This window comes from Ovis canadensis, chromosome 15, assembly GCF_042477335.2.
Source record: "Ovis canadensis isolate MfBH-ARS-UI-01 breed Bighorn chromosome 15, ARS-UI_OviCan_v2, whole genome shotgun sequence".
Classification (NCBI taxonomy): Eukaryota; Metazoa; Chordata; class Mammalia; order Artiodactyla; family Bovidae; genus Ovis; species Ovis canadensis.
The window spans coordinates 13,606,962-13,623,318 of NC_091259.1; the positions used below are offsets into that span (position 1 = coordinate 13,606,962).

General features: G+C 39.9%; 1 protein-coding gene across 1 annotated transcript; it reads left to right on the forward strand.

The window, feature by feature from the left end:
- Nucleotides 1-410: 410 nt before the first annotated feature.
- On the forward strand, nt 411-14,355 carry MMP27 (matrix metallopeptidase 27). The gene is made up of 10 exons (XM_069555242.1): nt 411-509; nt 1,299-1,537; nt 2,648-2,796; nt 2,884-3,012; nt 7,703-7,864; nt 8,041-8,161; nt 9,979-10,109; nt 12,103-12,262; nt 12,793-12,896; nt 13,822-14,355. The coding sequence occupies exons 1-10, from the start codon at nt 411-413 to the stop codon at nt 14,061-14,063; spliced, it is 1,536 nt and encodes a 511-aa protein (XP_069411343.1). The 3' UTR covers nt 14,064-14,355.
- Nucleotides 14,356-16,357: the final 2,002 nt, after the last annotated feature.

Here is a 16,357-nt window from a genome sequence, read left to right on the forward strand (position 1 = left end):
AATTTTGCAAGCATAACAGGTGATCGCAACAAAAGATAAAAATTTTTACAAAGAAAATTATCTTATTATACAAATATTGTGGGCTTTCATTCAAAAGAAAATTATTCAACTCCAAAGAATTTATGCATAGGAAAGCCTCCAACTTTGCAAGGGCAAAAGTAGCTTGGAGCCTCAGTTCGTATTATTTTTAATTCAATAATAACAGTGACTGTATTTACCAAACAAATTGTAGATCATGATTGTGAAATCAACTCAACCTAAGAAAAAAAAAGCATATCATGACACACTCCATGGCAAATGTCCTTTTCTGTTTTTAATTAAAGGATAATACAAGCCGATTCATGCCACGTCTCACTATTATTTTCTAAATTCTATGCAAACAGAACAAGGCTTCAACTGGAGAGAGAGGAATGAAGAACCTTCTTCTGCTTTTAGTCTTTGCAACACTGTCCTCTGCATTTCCTGCAGACCGAAGGATGGAAGACGAGGAGAACCTGCAACTGACTCAGGCACTCTCAGTAAATGTCATTTGTGGCTATCCATAACAATTTCACTTTACTGATTGTCCGAGGACCTAAAAAGACAGCTCATTCTTACCAAAGAGTCCTGAACTTTTTTGTGAGGAGCTGATTATCCTTTCCTTGGCCCTAAAGACATCAGGAATGGTGGGGCGTGGAGAGTTGGGTGGGCTGGGAGAAAGGCAGGATTTGCTATTTAAGCACTGGATACAAGTGAGGAGAGAGTGAGCAGAGACAGGGTCAGCTCTGTGAGAACGGAGATCTCCATTAAAGCATCTGAAGACCAGCCAGGGGGACCCAAGTGTAGTTTGGAGCTCCTTATCCTACATGTACAAAAACCAGGCTGCTTTGGAGAGTCCCTCTAAAAATCAATCCAGTTACTTCGCCATATTTGATGGAATTCCTTAAATGTGATTACATGTGAATAATCATATTTTCTCCATAATTTACTTCAAGGAAACACCAAATGAAAGTAACAGTAAAAATGTGTGCGACACAAGATCATCCCACACAGAGAAGAAGCATGCTTCTCATCTGTTAAAGTTTGGAGTTCCCTAGCTCTGTGGGTGTAGCCGGTTCTGGTCACACACAGCTCAATGAGCTTTTGGAAACTGAAAGAGAGGGTGACTCTTCTCCTTCCTCTTTATTTTCTTTTTCTTTCCCTTGTTATGTATTTCCTTTTCCCCTCCTGCTGCCGGAAAGGATCTCGGAAAGCTTGCTTATCCTGAGATAGAGGTCTGCTGCCCTGTAGTCCGTGCCTTTTTTTGTCTTTTCGGTCAGGCGTATCTCAACCAGTTCTACTCTCTTGAAATAGAAGGGAGTCATCCTGCTCAAAGCAGTAACAGAAGTCTCATAGATGGCAAAATCCGTGAAATGCAAGCATTCTTTGGATTGACAGTGACTGGAAAACTGGACTCAAACACTCTGGAGATCATGAAGACACCCAGGTGTGGGGTGCCTGACGTGGGTCAGTATGGCTATACTCTCCCCGGGTGGAAGAAGTACAACCTCACCTACAGGTAATGCTCCTGCTCTTAATCTAAATGAATGTGAATATTATCTCTAAGAAGCAAAGATAATAATGGTTTATTTTACCCAGCACTTCCTGTGTGCTTAGCGCTTGATAGGTTTTATTTATTCCACCCTCTCAAAAAACTTGTGACATAGGCACCCTTGTTATTATCACCTTAAACACAGGAGAAACTGGAAGGAAAAAAAGCTTGTTTAGCATAGGCCAGTTTGCACAGCTCTTCTCAGCAGACTGGCTCTGCAAATATGCTCTAATCTCTAGCCTCTGCCACCTCCATAATAACTCAGGACCAGAACTTCTACAGTCTGACTGCAGATGCTTAAAGGTACAATTGAAGTGTGCTCAAGGGAAAATGAGAAAATGGAGTACAACCAGCTCATGTTGGAGACATGTATGAGTTAGATTGTCAAATCTCAGGTGGACCTTGGATATCACAAACAAAGGGGCTGGCTTATCGGCAGAAAGAGGTTGAAGGGTGCCTGTGACCCGAGATAGAGTCAGTGGCCTTGACCACTGCTCCAGAGCCCTCCTGGCTGGCCTTAAAAAGTCTAATAGTCCTTCCTTCTTCTTCTTGAGCCTTAGGGATTGAGGCAAAAGTAGATTTAGCAAAATAGAGAATATAAACAAAAGCAAGAGCTTTTCCTGAGAAACAAACTCTTTGTGGCTCTCAAGTGAGACTTAATATATGACACATGCATAAAACTGATTTCTATAAGCTGTTTGAGAAAATGAATCTCAGTTCTTTTCAGAAGATACCTATCATACAGTCATATGCACAGCAAATTCTGTGCATAAAATGAATGATCTTCCACTTAAGACATGACCTTAGGGAAGTCATTTAACCTCTTTGAGCCTCATTTGTCTAAGTGCAATCATACTACCTGATGAATAGCACAGATGAAAGACTGAATTATTAACATATAGCATATGTAAAAGTACCTAATTTAAATGGTAAAGCATTGTACAAATGTAGCGATAGCACCATACCAAAACTTACTGCAGCATGTGATGGATAAGATAGAAATTGTTTTCTTTTCCTAGTATGTGTGTTTACATGCTTGTATAACAGCCAATTGATATATATCTGTTAATTTGTAAGAATTGTAAACTACACTCCTGATATGGCTCGACCTGATGTGGATGAGGCTATCCAAAAAGGTTTAGAAGTGTGGAGCAAAGTCACTCCACTAACATTCACCAAGATTTCCAAAGGGATCGCTGACATCATGATTGCCTTTAGGACCCGAGGTAAGGTTTTCAGCAGAGAAAGCAATATAGCCATTTTCATCTTGGGAGCTTTGACGAGGCTGATCTTCTTCCCCCGCTGTTTCCCAGTCCACGGTTGGTGTCCTCGTTACTTCGACGGCCCCTTGGGAGTCCTCGGCCATGCCTTTCCCCCTGGTCTGGGACTGGGTGGAGACACTCACTTTGATGAGGATGAGAACTGGACCAAGGATGGAGTAGGTAAGCCCAATTTTCTGTAGGAACAAAATGTTACTATTTATCAAATCCCTAAAAGGAATAGCTTTGCAGTTAGTTGCTTTTTACTTCCCAGTTTCCCTATGATGTTTCATTTTCCAGATGACGCTGAAGAAAGTGTTCAATATCTATACAGACAACTGTGCTTGTACATTTCAGAGCTTTATCCACACAGCACTTTCATAAAGCCACTAATCCTGTTATGATCAGAACATTCTTCCCTTACTCATATGTTCTTTCATACATCTGCAATGCTTGAAGGGCCACTATGTGTCTGGAATTACGCAAGGTGTCGTGCAGACCACAAAGTTGTTCTAGAAAAGTTTAGAGCTTCATGATCTTGGGTGATGTATAAGGCCTAGACCCACTCACCACCATGCAAGGAAGAAAGTACTGTGTATTATACCAATGGCAGAAGTCATCTCTAGCTTGAGGATTGAAAGAAAACTCTGGGAGGTGGTAATTCTAAGTTAGTGATTAAAAGATGCTATGTGGGTACATGGCCCATAGGACGTCCATTTATATACATGAACCTCTTCATCTAACTCTTGCTTGTCTGCCAAAGAATTGGAACCTGGTCTTTATATTTGACTTATTTCTTTAGGCCATGGGCAGTGATTTTATTTTTCTTATTGGGCCTCCCTGGCGTGAAGATAAGAGATATTTTATTACATTTCAAATTTAAAAAAACAAAACTTTTTTATAGTCAAAATGTGTACCTCTAACAAAGGAGCAGTTCAGTAGACTCTCAGGTTCTCCCTACTCTTTTTTTTTTCTGTCGTTGACCACAGTCATCATGTCTCTGGTATCTGGTTTCCAGGGTTCCAGGAAAGAGGATGCTGTGGCTTTCTGGTGGGTGGTATGCAAGGCCACAATTCAGTCCTGACCACACAACTCTATGGAGTCTGTGAGTCAGTCATAGTTTCTGCAGAACTGAAAGCCAGTGACTCAAAATGACGCACGGCCTCTCCTTGCTAAGTCTGAGCACATGATGGAAGTGTTCTTCCAAGAGCTAGGAAACAAAGAGGGGAAAGGACTCCGTGCTGGCTGGACTTCAGGGGAGTTTGGAGGTGGTGGCTGCACTGCCACAGAGGTAACATTACAGCCGAGAAAGTGAAAGAGGTAGGGTGACCCCAGGATCCAAATGACAGAGGAGTTGAAGGGACCGGGTCTGTCTCCTGCTGAGATGTGTTCCAATGTTTTCCTGGATTTGGCCTGAAGGTCATGTGGACACATCCAATCAGGCAGGTATAGGAAATAATTCTAGTGCTCACCAAAGTCAGAATGACTCCCCTCACTCAGCCAGGCTTTACTGGCATATTCTAGAAGCAGAGATTAGTCTCAGGTTACACTATCATTTTTTTAAAAATATTTATCTATTTATATTTAGCTGCATTGGGTCTTAGTTGCAGCAAGTGGGCTCAGTTGTTCCATGGCATGTGGGATCTTAGTTCCCTGACCAGGAATTGAACTCATTTCCCCTGCACTGCAAGGCAGATTTTTAACCACTGGACCACCAGAGAAGTCCCCTCATTATCACTTTATCCCTGTTAGTTCCAATTTGTTGCTGCTTGTCGCTAAGTTGTATCCGACTCTTTTGCCACCCCGTGGACTGTAGCCCACCAGGCTCCTCTGTCTGTGAGATTCTCCAGGCAAGAATACTGGAGTGGGTTGCCATGCCCCTCAGCCAGGGAATCTTCCCAATGCAGGGATGGAATCCATGTCTCCTGCACTGGCAGGCAGATGCTTCCCACCTGGGAAGCCCATTAATTCCAGCATTTAGTGGTAAAAGTACTATTCCCCATACTGCAACTGGCCCCTTGCCAAAGGCAATGTGTGGGATGGGTTATGAAAAAATCCAGAGGGTCCTGGGCCCCAAGTTGGCAAAACTTGCCTGAGCAAAGCAGAGGATAAACATAGCACTCCACCAAGCTCTGGCGATGTGTGGGATGGGTTATGAAAAAATCCAGAGGGTCCTGGGCCCCAAGTTGGCAAAACTTGCCTGAGCAAAGCAGAGGATAAACATAGCACTCCACCAAGCTCTGGCGATGTGTGGGATGGGTTATGAAAAAAATCCAGAGGGTCCTGGGCCCCAAGTTGGCAAAACTTGCCTGAGCAAAGCAGAGGATAAACATAGCACTCCACCAAGCTCTGGGTGGATAGCCAGGTAACAATACTAAGAAGGGGTGTTTTGTAACTGCTTTATTATAATACATTCCCTCAGGGTTGAAATTATTGGACCTGGGGATCCCTGATCTTGTAACTCTCAGCTTTCTGACCTATGCAGGAAAATGTTTTCCTGTTCTCTAATAAAAATGTAAAATCTCAAGCATCTGTAACCTCTAATCAAATGGATTTTTTAACAGAAAATTTGGCAATAATGTATAATATACCTTTTTACATATATGTGGGCTCTCTTTATGCAAAGGGCACAAAAGTCTTAGTGCAACTCCGGTAAAAGCAATAGCCAGCAGTCGTCTGCTAATCCCACTGCTTCCTAAGGGTTTGGAAGTCACTGCATGGTGATATCAGAGAGATCTGAACACATGGTGAGGGTTTCCTGGGAATCTCCCAAATTGAGGCTAGTTTCAAACCTGTACGTGAATGTAAATGCTTCACACACACATGCACTGGCACCAGGCAACTGAAACAGCCCTCAGAGACCACTACAGACGCAGGGCTGGGATGGTGAAGAGCAGTGGTCTGTGGCATGGGGGAACTTACATGCAGGAAGATGACGCAACTTATCTATAATAAAGGCAAAAAAAAAAAAACTTGCAAAGCACCAGTCCTTAGCAAACATTCAGAAAGTGTTTAACACTGATAATTATCTTGGTGATTATTAATACTAATGATAATGGTGATGATTAAGTGATTTCTAGGAGGAAAAAAAAATATTCACAAAGGTACAAACTTATCTATTTAGTTGCATCTCCAAGAAGGCAGAAATGAAATCTTTTTTCTACTGTATCATACAGCCTATAATGTTGTCAGTACATGAGAAATGCTCTACAAATAATAGTAAATGAAGCCTTTCAACAATCCTTCACTCAAAATCTACTCTAATCCACTCTTTGTAATAGAAGTGGAATATACAACAGTGTACAAGACACAGACTCCGCTCTCCAGGGGTTTACAGTCTAGACGGCACACTCTATAAATGGCATTTAAAGTTAGTATGATCAACCTTGGGATAAAAGGAACTATGGCAATGTAATAGGAGCACCTAAAAGAAATTCCAGCCCATAAACAGAGGTCAGGGAGGAAGTGACACCAACATGAGACTTGAAGGCTCTGCAGGAATTCTGAAGCAAAGTAGAGTAAAACGTGTTCTAGACAGAATAACCCAACCAACTCAAGTATTAGAATTGCAATGGAGCAGAAGGCTAAAATGGTGTAGATTAGAATCCTATATAGAGGGTCTTGAGAGCCACAATAAAAGTTTGCACTTCGTTTAGATAATCTGAATTTTAATTACTTTTTTAAAGAATCACTTGTCCTATCCCTGTCCGAAAGCACACACAGTGATATTGCCAGCCAGACAAGGAGAGGCAGCAAAAGCCAGAGCAAAAAGCATGAAAGTCCATGAAAGAATTCTTTGCCTTTCCATGTTTGTTTTATGCAAACATCACTGGACAAGGCTCCATCACAAAAGGCTCAGCATTTTCCTTAGTATCCATAGGTTTAGCTGCAAGTCCAAGGATAGTCTTTCTGATATACTTAGAAGCTTACAGACTGTAGGAGACAAATAAAAAGGCAATTCCAACCATGCATGGTACAACTTCTGGTGTGGATAAGTACAGAGTATTCCAGTCTTGTCCAGGAGGAGCATCTAACCATCCTTTCATCCAAATAAAAGCCTGGATATCCAGCACCCATTACTAAACTGTTATCGGTCCCCAGGAAGATGATTAAGACATGGCCTCTGGACTGAAAGGGTGCACAACTTAGGGAAAGGAAGAAAGAATGCAGTACTTATTTGCAAAGACAGAATTGAGCTCAGTCTACAGAAGTGGAGAGAGGTGCAATTAAGTCAACCTGGATAGGAGCTGGGGGAAAGAAATCTTGTGAAGATGACTCTGGAGGGGGTCCCTGAGGCCTAAGTAGGACAGATGGGTGAAGGGGGTGAGAGAGGTAATACTCCGGGCAGAAGTGACGGAGATACAGAGACAGATGAAAAAGAACATGGCATGGATGAGAAATGCAAGTGATTCCACATGGCAGGCTCAGGGAAAATGAAAATAAAATATGAGGCTGGGGGAAAAAAGCAGGGACTAGTTCATGGAAGGCCATGTTTAGGTATTTGGACTTGGTCCTACAACCAGTGGAGAATCTCTGAAGAATATAAGTAGGGGAAATATGATCATGTACAGATGCCTAACAACAACCCAAAACTGGTGGCTTTTTTTTTGTTTTTTCACTACTATCCATTTCAAGACATCTGTTTTCTGCCATCTGCTTGCTCCGGGTTACATTTCTCCATGATTTGACTAATACCAATTATCACTGTTGAAAAATTTCCCAGATAAATGATGGTTCGTTCATATGTTATAAGAATTGTCTGTTTGACAAGCCTTTTTCTTTTTTTTTCATTTCTCTCAATTATTTCCTAATCTCAGATGCAATCATTCTCCTGATTGACTAACATACTCATGTTCTCCCTGTTTTTGTTAAGGATTCAGCTTATTCCTCGTGGCAGCTCATGAATTTGGCCATTCACTGGGGCTCTCTCACTCCAGTGATCAAACAGCCTTGATGTTCCCAAACTACGTCTCCTTGGATCCTAGCAAATACCCACTTTCTCAGGACGATATCAACGGAATCCAATCCATCTACGGTGAGCAACAAATCTGAATATATGTAAACTGAATTGAAGGCTTTCCAGGAAGGACATTGAGAAAAATCACTTCTTGAAATATTATTATAAGGAAAATATTCTCTTGGGAAAGATCTTTCTGTAGGTATTTCCACATGCCTTCTTAATTCACTGAGGTATTTCTTTTCTCATCAAAGCAGGGCCACCTAAGGTACCTCCTAAGCCAAAGGGACCCACTCTACCTCATGCCTGTGACCCCGATTTGACTTTTGATGCTATCACCACTTTCCGCAGAGAAGTAATGTTCTTTAAAGGCAGGTAAACCCATTCCCTTAAACACCTCAACTTCCTGTGAAGTTTTTCTTTTCAAGAGTTTTGGGGATAAGAGAGTTGTTGGGATAGTGAGAATGTGTCTTTGCTTTTTGTTTTATATCTGTCTACATTGCTTGAATGTTTTATTCTGTGCACATACCTCTTACCTGTTTGATAATTTTTTTTTCAAATGGTAATTATCTGCTTAATTTTTTGAGTAACTGCCATTCCACTTTCCATAGAGGTGGCACCATTTTACATTCCTACCAGCAACAACTAATGTTCCAGTTTCTCCACATCCTCACCAATACTTGAGCTCCATTTTTTCATCCCTGCTAAATGTCACCTCTCGGAGAATGTGTTCTGCGACCTTTCTCTCTACCCTCCCAGGTAGAGGTGAGCCGCTCTTTCCTCTGTGATACCACTGTTTTCATTTACACCCCATCCCATCCCCATCAGTCATTCAGTAGGTCTTGTCAAGTCCTACTGCAGACACATCGATGGTCTATGTCCATTCCCTTCTCCGTCTCCACCACCATCTCCAGCTCATCCAAGCTACCATCATTTCTCATCTACTCCAGAAGCCTGTTTACTAGCCTGCTTGTTTCTGCTCCCATCTTTCATACATGCAACAGCGAAAGGGATCTCACACTGATAAATTAAGATTTAAATGTTTTTAAGCCAATTTTTTAATTGCCATTGAACCAGGGTCTACTTTCAGAAACTTCATAGCTAAAATAATACCCCTATCCCAACGATGTCCTGGACCTGGCTTATACCATTTTGGGATCCAATTATTAAATTTTCAAGAATTTTGTAAACTAGCTCATACTGATTTAGTACTGGCCTTGGTTGGAGTATCTACACCCTGAAAACCACCAAACGATAAAAAGTATGTCTTTTTCCTACCTGGAGAGCCAGTTGTGAAATATGCATCCATGGACCATTCCTTGAAGTTGAATCAACAAAGTGTTAGCTGTGGTAGGAAATCTCTTCTCTAACGATGTAATTACTGCACTTAACTTGCAACATGGTGTGTCAGTTATGTATACCATGGCCACACTTTCAGAGCAAAGTGTCAGGACATGTACCATCTGACAAGGATATAGGGGCAAAAGGAAAGAATATGTGAAATCAGACTCCTTCCACCCATAACTATGTGGCCCTACAGGTCATGGGGTCACAGTGTCAGATGCAACTTAGCAACTAAAAAACAACAACAATGACATGCTGTCATACCGTGCTCCTAATAGCTGAGGCTGAGAGACAACTTGTCAGGGATGGGTTCCCAGCATGGGAAGAAAAATGAACTCTAAGGACTTTTCAGCTCTTGCTCACAGATCTACATCAGAGCTTTACAGCCAGAAGGGAAATCTGAGGAAATATTTAGCAATGACAATAATAACATTTTTAATTCTAGCAATCAATACCAGAAATTTTTTCTTAGAATGCTTGGTGTTGACTTAGAATATTGGGAATTGCTGCTTTGGCAAAAATGAGGTGATCGAGTACACTGAGAACTGTTAATGAGACTTCCATGGGTAGTACTCTAAGTACTACTCTAAGTACTATTCTAAGTACTACTCTAAGTACTACTCTAAGTACCCAAAAGAGTGGGCACAAAGGCATGTCCTGGCTTTGGTGGTCCCAAGGGTAGAAATGAACTCACAACCACCTAAAATTTCTGAGGAAAATTGTGCTAATGCTATAAACCGAGGAAAATATCAACCAATTAGATAAAGTCAAGTCTTAGGTTTGCAGTGGTTTCATTGAAATAGATACACGTAGACTGTATATAAAGTATGGTTTCCTGTCTAACACAGGCACATATGGAGGATCTATTATGACATCACTGACGTTGAATTTGAATTAATCTCTTCATTCTGGCCATCTCTGCCAGCTGATATTCACGCTGCATATGAGAACCCCATTGACAAGATTCTGGTGTTTAAAGGTAACATTGCTTATCATTATTCCTCTTCTCCTTGTGTATGCCTGAACTAGTTAGCAGATATTTTAATTCCAGGAATATAATCTTCATGCATGAGCCAAATGGACAGGGCTTCTGCTCTGACCTTAAGTTCCTATTATAAAGAACAACTATCCAAGGATTCTCTCTGGCTATAAAGATAAACATCATCCCAAGTGCACAGGAGAAAAGAAACCTGTATAACAAAAACTAAAAAGTCTTTTTTTCTGCCACATAAAAGTAACCCATCTCTCTTCTTATATTCCCTTTTTACTAGGGCTGCTAGATGTGGCAAATAAAAATACAAGATGGTTTCAATTTCAAACAAATAAAAAATAACTTTTTAGTTTAAGTATGTCCATTATAACATTTTGGTTATATTTATCACAAAGAGTCGGACACAACTGAGCAACTGAATTGAACTGAACTGAACTGAATAACAAAAATTAATCACTGTTTACTTGAAATTCAGATTCAGATTCAATTGGTATCTTATATTCAATCTAGCAACCCTACTTTCCAGGTGGATTTTATCAGATTACCTGCCTTTGAGAACACTAGGGTGTGGAAATTTAGGAGAACAAATATACTCGACGGTTTTGTCAGAATTAGAAAAGAATCAATATAATGAACTCAGCTGACATGAGTATGCATACTATTAACTATGAAAGTGAAAGTGTTAGTTGCTCAGTTGTGTCTGACTCTTTGTGACCCCGTGGACTGTAGCCTGCCAGGTTTCTCTGTCCATGGAATTCTCCAGGCAAGAATACTGGAGTGGGTAGCCATTTCCTAGGTATATATTATTTGTGTAACATTAATGATATGCAGGTCAGGAAGCAACAGTTAGAACTGCACATGGAACAACAGACTGGTTCCAAATAGGAAAAGGAGTATGTCAAGGCTGTATACTGTCACCCTGCTTATTTAACTTATATGCAGAGTACATCGTGAGAAACACTGGGCTAGAAGAAGCACAAGCTGGAATCAAGATTGCCGGAAGAAATATCAATAACCTCAGATATGCAGATGACACCACCCTTATGGCAGAAAGTGAAGAGAAACTAAAAAGCCTGTTGATGAAAGTGAAAGAGGAGACTGAAAAAGTTGGCTTAAAGCTCAACATTCAGAAAATGAAGATCATGGCATCTAGTCCCATCACTTCATGGGAAATAGATGGGGAAACAGTGGAAACAGAGTCACACTTTATTTTGGGGGGCTCCAAAATCACTGTAGATGGTGACTGCAGGCATGAAATTAAAAGATGCTTACTCCTTGGAAGGAAAGTTATGACCAACCTAGACAGCATATTAAAAAGCAGAGACATTACTTTGCTGACTAAGGTCCGTCTAGTCAAGGCTATGGTTTTTCCTATGGTCATGTATGGATGTGAGAGTTGGACTATGAAGAAGGCTGAGTGCCGAAGAATTGATGCTTTTGAACTGCGGTGTTGGAGAAGACTCTTGAGAGTCCTTTGGACTGCAAGGAGATCCAACCAGTCCATTCTAAAGGAGATCAGTCCTGGGTGTTCTTTGGAAGGAATGATGCTAAAGCTGAAACTCCAGTATTTTGGCCACGTCATGCGAGTTGACTCATTGGAAAAACTCTGATGCTGGGAGGGATTGAGGGCAGGAGGAGAAGGGGACGACAGAGGATGAGATGGCTGGATGGCATCACTGACTTGATGGACGTGAGTTTGAGTGATCTATGGGAGATGGTGATGGACAGGGAGGCCTGGCGCGCTGTAATTCATGGAGTTGCAAAGAGTCGGACATGACTGAGCAACTGAACTGAACTGAACTGAATGATATGTAAGCAGCTGAAGAACGTGGTAAGAATAAATGGAGACATAAGATTACTAAACCTTTAAGATTTGAACCTGAAAGGAACTAGGAATCTAATTATTTTCAAACTTCTTAAGACACCTATTTCTCCCTTTAGGAAATAAATCAGAAGATAATCACTCTCCCTCTCGTCCTAGATGACAACTTCTGGGTGATCAGAGGATATGCTGTCTTACCAGATTATCCCAAATCCATCTATACTCTTGGCTTTCCAAGACGTGTAAAGAAAATTGATGCAGCTGTGTGTGACCGCAGCGCAAGAAAGACCTACTTCTTTGTGGGTATTTGGTGCTGGAGGTAAGTTTGCAGACAATTGGCCCCTTGTTTTAGTCTGGAGAAAAATATCCACAAAGCATCACTTTAACACTGTCTTCCAAAAGTGTTATGTTGAAGACAATCTTAGGTGGATGGCATTCTCCAAACAAAAGAATGTTTCAGTCAGATCAAAGATTTTTCTCCAGCTTATAAAAATAAAGATAGAATAATAAGGCTGGTGGTGCCAACCAAGCTGCCAGTGACAAACATATTCAGTCAAAATCATCGAAACTCCGGAAAGAGCCCTTTGATTTAACAGTGCCTCAGAATAGTATCGATCCGGTAAATTATGTGGCTTTTTCCCCCTCATAATTCCTTGTTTTTAAGACACTGTCAGAAATCTGACCAAATATACTCTTTGCCATTTTTAATTATCGATCCTACTATTTTTCTTCCAATAGGATTACTTTTTTCCTACATATTTGCTTGACTCCAAGTTGTGCAGTAAAAAAATTAATCTTCTTTCCCTGTAACAAAGGTCCCCCGAAAACCTTTCAAATCCATGTCTCCAGGTATGATGAAGTGACCCAAACCATGGACAAAGGGTACCCACGTAGAGTAGTAAAGTACTTCCCAGGAATTGGCCTCCAAGTGGACGCTGCTTTCCAACACAAAGGTAAGCATCAGTGCCTGACTATTAGGATACTTTGGAGACTTTACTGACTGTGAAGGAATTCAGCACAAAAACTTAAATGTGTCCATTTTAATGTCATTTTACTACTTTGAGTACATGTAATAATAAACTTTGAAGAACTTATCAAGATTGAATAGTAAGTTCTGAGTTATATTCTCTGACATACTACTTCGAAACTATGCAAAACGGTACCAAAATTATCACTGATCATGGATGTCTGATAAAGATAACCCCTGAAGAGTTTCAAGTGTGAAACGTGACTGGGCATCTGAACTGAACAATGATTCTCAAACCTCAATGTGTATAGTTTAATAAACACAGTTTAGGATTTGTATACGAAGAGACAAGTTCCTTAGAGTTTCTGAGGCAGTAGGATTGTGGGTAAGATCCAGGAATCTACAAGTTTTAAAAGAACCTCGGGCAAATTAATGAATCGGTCCAGCTACTATATCTTCAAAACAACAAAGCAGACCATGGTGTAAGCAGAAGTCTAAAGATATTTTTGAGTATTGCCATCTTTTATTCTAGTGAAATCTAATATGGAACCTCAGAACTTTAAACAGATAAAGCAGAGCAGCTTTAGGAAAATGAGATAGGGCCCAAGGCCATACTCACAGAGGCCTCTTTCTCCCGCCTCACTGGGACATTTTTTGGAAAACTAGTCTGAGAACCTCTGGTATAAATGACAACCCCTTGAAATTCATGTTTCATACCTTGGCTTTTTCCCTGGGGAAATAAAACTAATATTTTTCATGTGACTGGGTAAAGTAAAATGTATGTATATAGTTACACATTTATTTTCTCTCTATATCAGGTTCAATTATTGTATTCTACATTCATAAAATTGAAAAGTTTGAAACAATTATACAGTTGCATAAGATAACTAATCATAATTCTCTCTCTCTAGGATTCTTCTATTTCTTCCGTAGATCAAAACAGTTTGAATATGATCCTAAGGCAAAGACTGTTACCCGAATAATGAAAACCAATACTTGGCTTCAGTGTAAAGAACCATTAAATTCATCATCTGATTTTACAATCAGTGAGGGAAAAGTATATTCAGGAGTGGAGATGTTTCATTATAAAAATTTAAATTTTCTTATTTTTAGTATTGTTCACATGATGAACAAAATCTACAGTTACCAATAAATTCATAGACCTAAAATAAACCTCAAAGGATCTTTTAATCTGAACTCTGCTTCAAATTAGAACAGAACTGTTCTTTAACGTCAAGTCACCAGGCCTAGTTATAAATATCTATTGAATGAAGAGTGAAACTGCTATTTTGAGCTGCCTGATTCTTTTTACAGGAAGTTACATATAAACAAAACTCTCACTGGACTTTAAGCATATTTTATGTTTTGTAGACTTGAAGAAGTAAGCTATGTGTCTTGTAATAACAAAATACTGAAGACATTTATTAAACCAATCTTTAGCATTCTATTTTGTCTGGACCTTTGGAGTTGGAGAGGCTCAATAAACTGCAACCCATATCCCTACCCATGTTTTGAATCTACTAAGAAATATACAGTTGGGAGAGTACAATACCACCTTTATTACTGAAAAGCTTATGTTAGAGAATGTATCTGTGGATGAGCAATCTTCCTAATATCAAATTCTAGAGTGAGACATACTTACTCACGTCATGGGAAGAACTGGAAAGCACCCTGCCTCCCCAAGGAAAAGTGAGCTACCTATAAACTGGATGGAGCCCAAACAGAAAGAAGTGAGGATGGAGGTACACGTGCCTAGTTTCTGCTCCTAAATTCACCAATCAAATAAGCGATTCTGCCTCCCAAAGAGAGGAGTGAGAACCTAGAGAGACGCAGGAAGTGCTACACTAAAGATGACCCCCCCAACAACTCAGAAACTAGCAGGAGTAAGCAAGTAATGTTCCTGCCAACCCTCACCCTCCAAGCAGAGACCAGTGCATTGAACCATTCCTTAGAAAGCTGAAAAGCAAGTTTTGTGCACACTGTCCTCATGTAGCATATACAAGAAATGTGGAAATTTCTTGTGTTTCCTGTGTATATACGTTGTGTGTGCTCAGTCGTGTCTAACTTTTTGCAACCCAGTGGACTGTAGCCCACCGGGCTCCTCTGTCCATGGGATTTTCTAGGCAAGAATACTGGATTGGGTTGCCATTTCCTTCTCCAGTTTATGGGTCAGCTGTCCTTATACCTATTGGTAGAAAGTTCCTGTCCTATGTTATACGTGTACACGTTGGGTTTCTAAATTCTTATGGTTAAGTTTTGCCTTTACATGCTCAAAGCTGAATGCTTAGCAAAGCTCTACGTAAGTTTCGTGACCCCAAAGATGGGAGGTTGTCAGTTGAACTTGATTCTGATCAGGTGATAGATTGAGTAAGTATCAATCGATAGAAAGTGAGAACAGAAAATCTCAGGAATCCCTACAGCTAGTCCTCGAACTCAAACATTTTTCCTTGAGTTAAGTATTATCATATTCCTAAAAGAATGGGATCTTCTTTTACCTCAAAGAAAAAAGTAGTTGCATGTTTGAAACAGAAAGTAAGTTTTAAGAAGTACAGTTTAATACCTAGCATGTAGGAGATAGTAGGCCAGTCTTTGGGGAAAAAAAAAAAAATAGTGCTGGAATAATCAAATATCCAAACACATAAAAAAAATTTAGATTAACTCACACTGTTCACAAAAATTTACTAAAAAACAGGCCATAGACCTCTAAATAGAAGAATTAAAAATATAAAGCTTCTAGAAGAAAATAGTTTTTAAATGTTGTAGCCTTGGATTAAACAAAGGTTTTTAGATTTTTCAATAGGACATGAAAGTGTGACCCATAAAAGAAAACTTGGTGAATTGAACTTTATGCACATTCAAAAACTTTGCTTTTCAAAAAAATAAAAAAAGAAAGAAACACCACACATTAGGAGAAAATACTTTCAAAATATGTGATAAAGGACTTATATCCATATAAATAATTCTTACAACTCAAAAATAAGAGGACAAACAGCTCAACTTTTCAATGGCTAAAATATTTGCTATGAGTGGCAAATAATACATGAAAGGATATTCAACATCTCAATCATTAGGAAAATGCTAATTAAAACCTCAGTAGGATACTGCTACATGCCCACCAGCATGGTTAAAACTTAAGACTGAAAATACGAAATGTTGACAAGAAGCAGAGTAACTGGAACACTCTTAGAGTGTTGGTGAGAGTCAAAAATGATGCAGCCATTTTGGAAAATGGTCTGGCTGTTATAAGTTAAACACACATTATGTGACCCAATGACCTCACTCCTAAATGCTCAGGAACAATGAAAACACGCTCACATAAAAACGCTCACATATAGTTATACAGAAATGTTTGTGATCGTTTTATTTATATCTAAAACCTGGAAACAACCCAAATGTCTATCAAACTGACAGTAGATACAGACAGTGGAAAACTATTCAGCAATAAAA

Excerpts from the sequence above, each read along its gene's own strand:
- MMP27 (XM_069555242.1), top strand. The coding sequence starts at position 411 with ATGAAGAACCTTCTTCTGCTTTTAGTCTTTGCAACACTGTCCTCTGCA. Across the intron at positions 3,013-7,702 it reads CTGGACCAAGGATGGAGTAG|GATTCAGCTTATTCCTCGTG; the intron begins GTAAGCCCAATT and ends GTTTTTGTTAAG. Across the intron at positions 12,263-12,792 it reads GTGGGTATTTGGTGCTGGAG|GTATGATGAAGTGACCCAAA; the intron begins GTAAGTTTGCAG and ends CCATGTCTCCAG.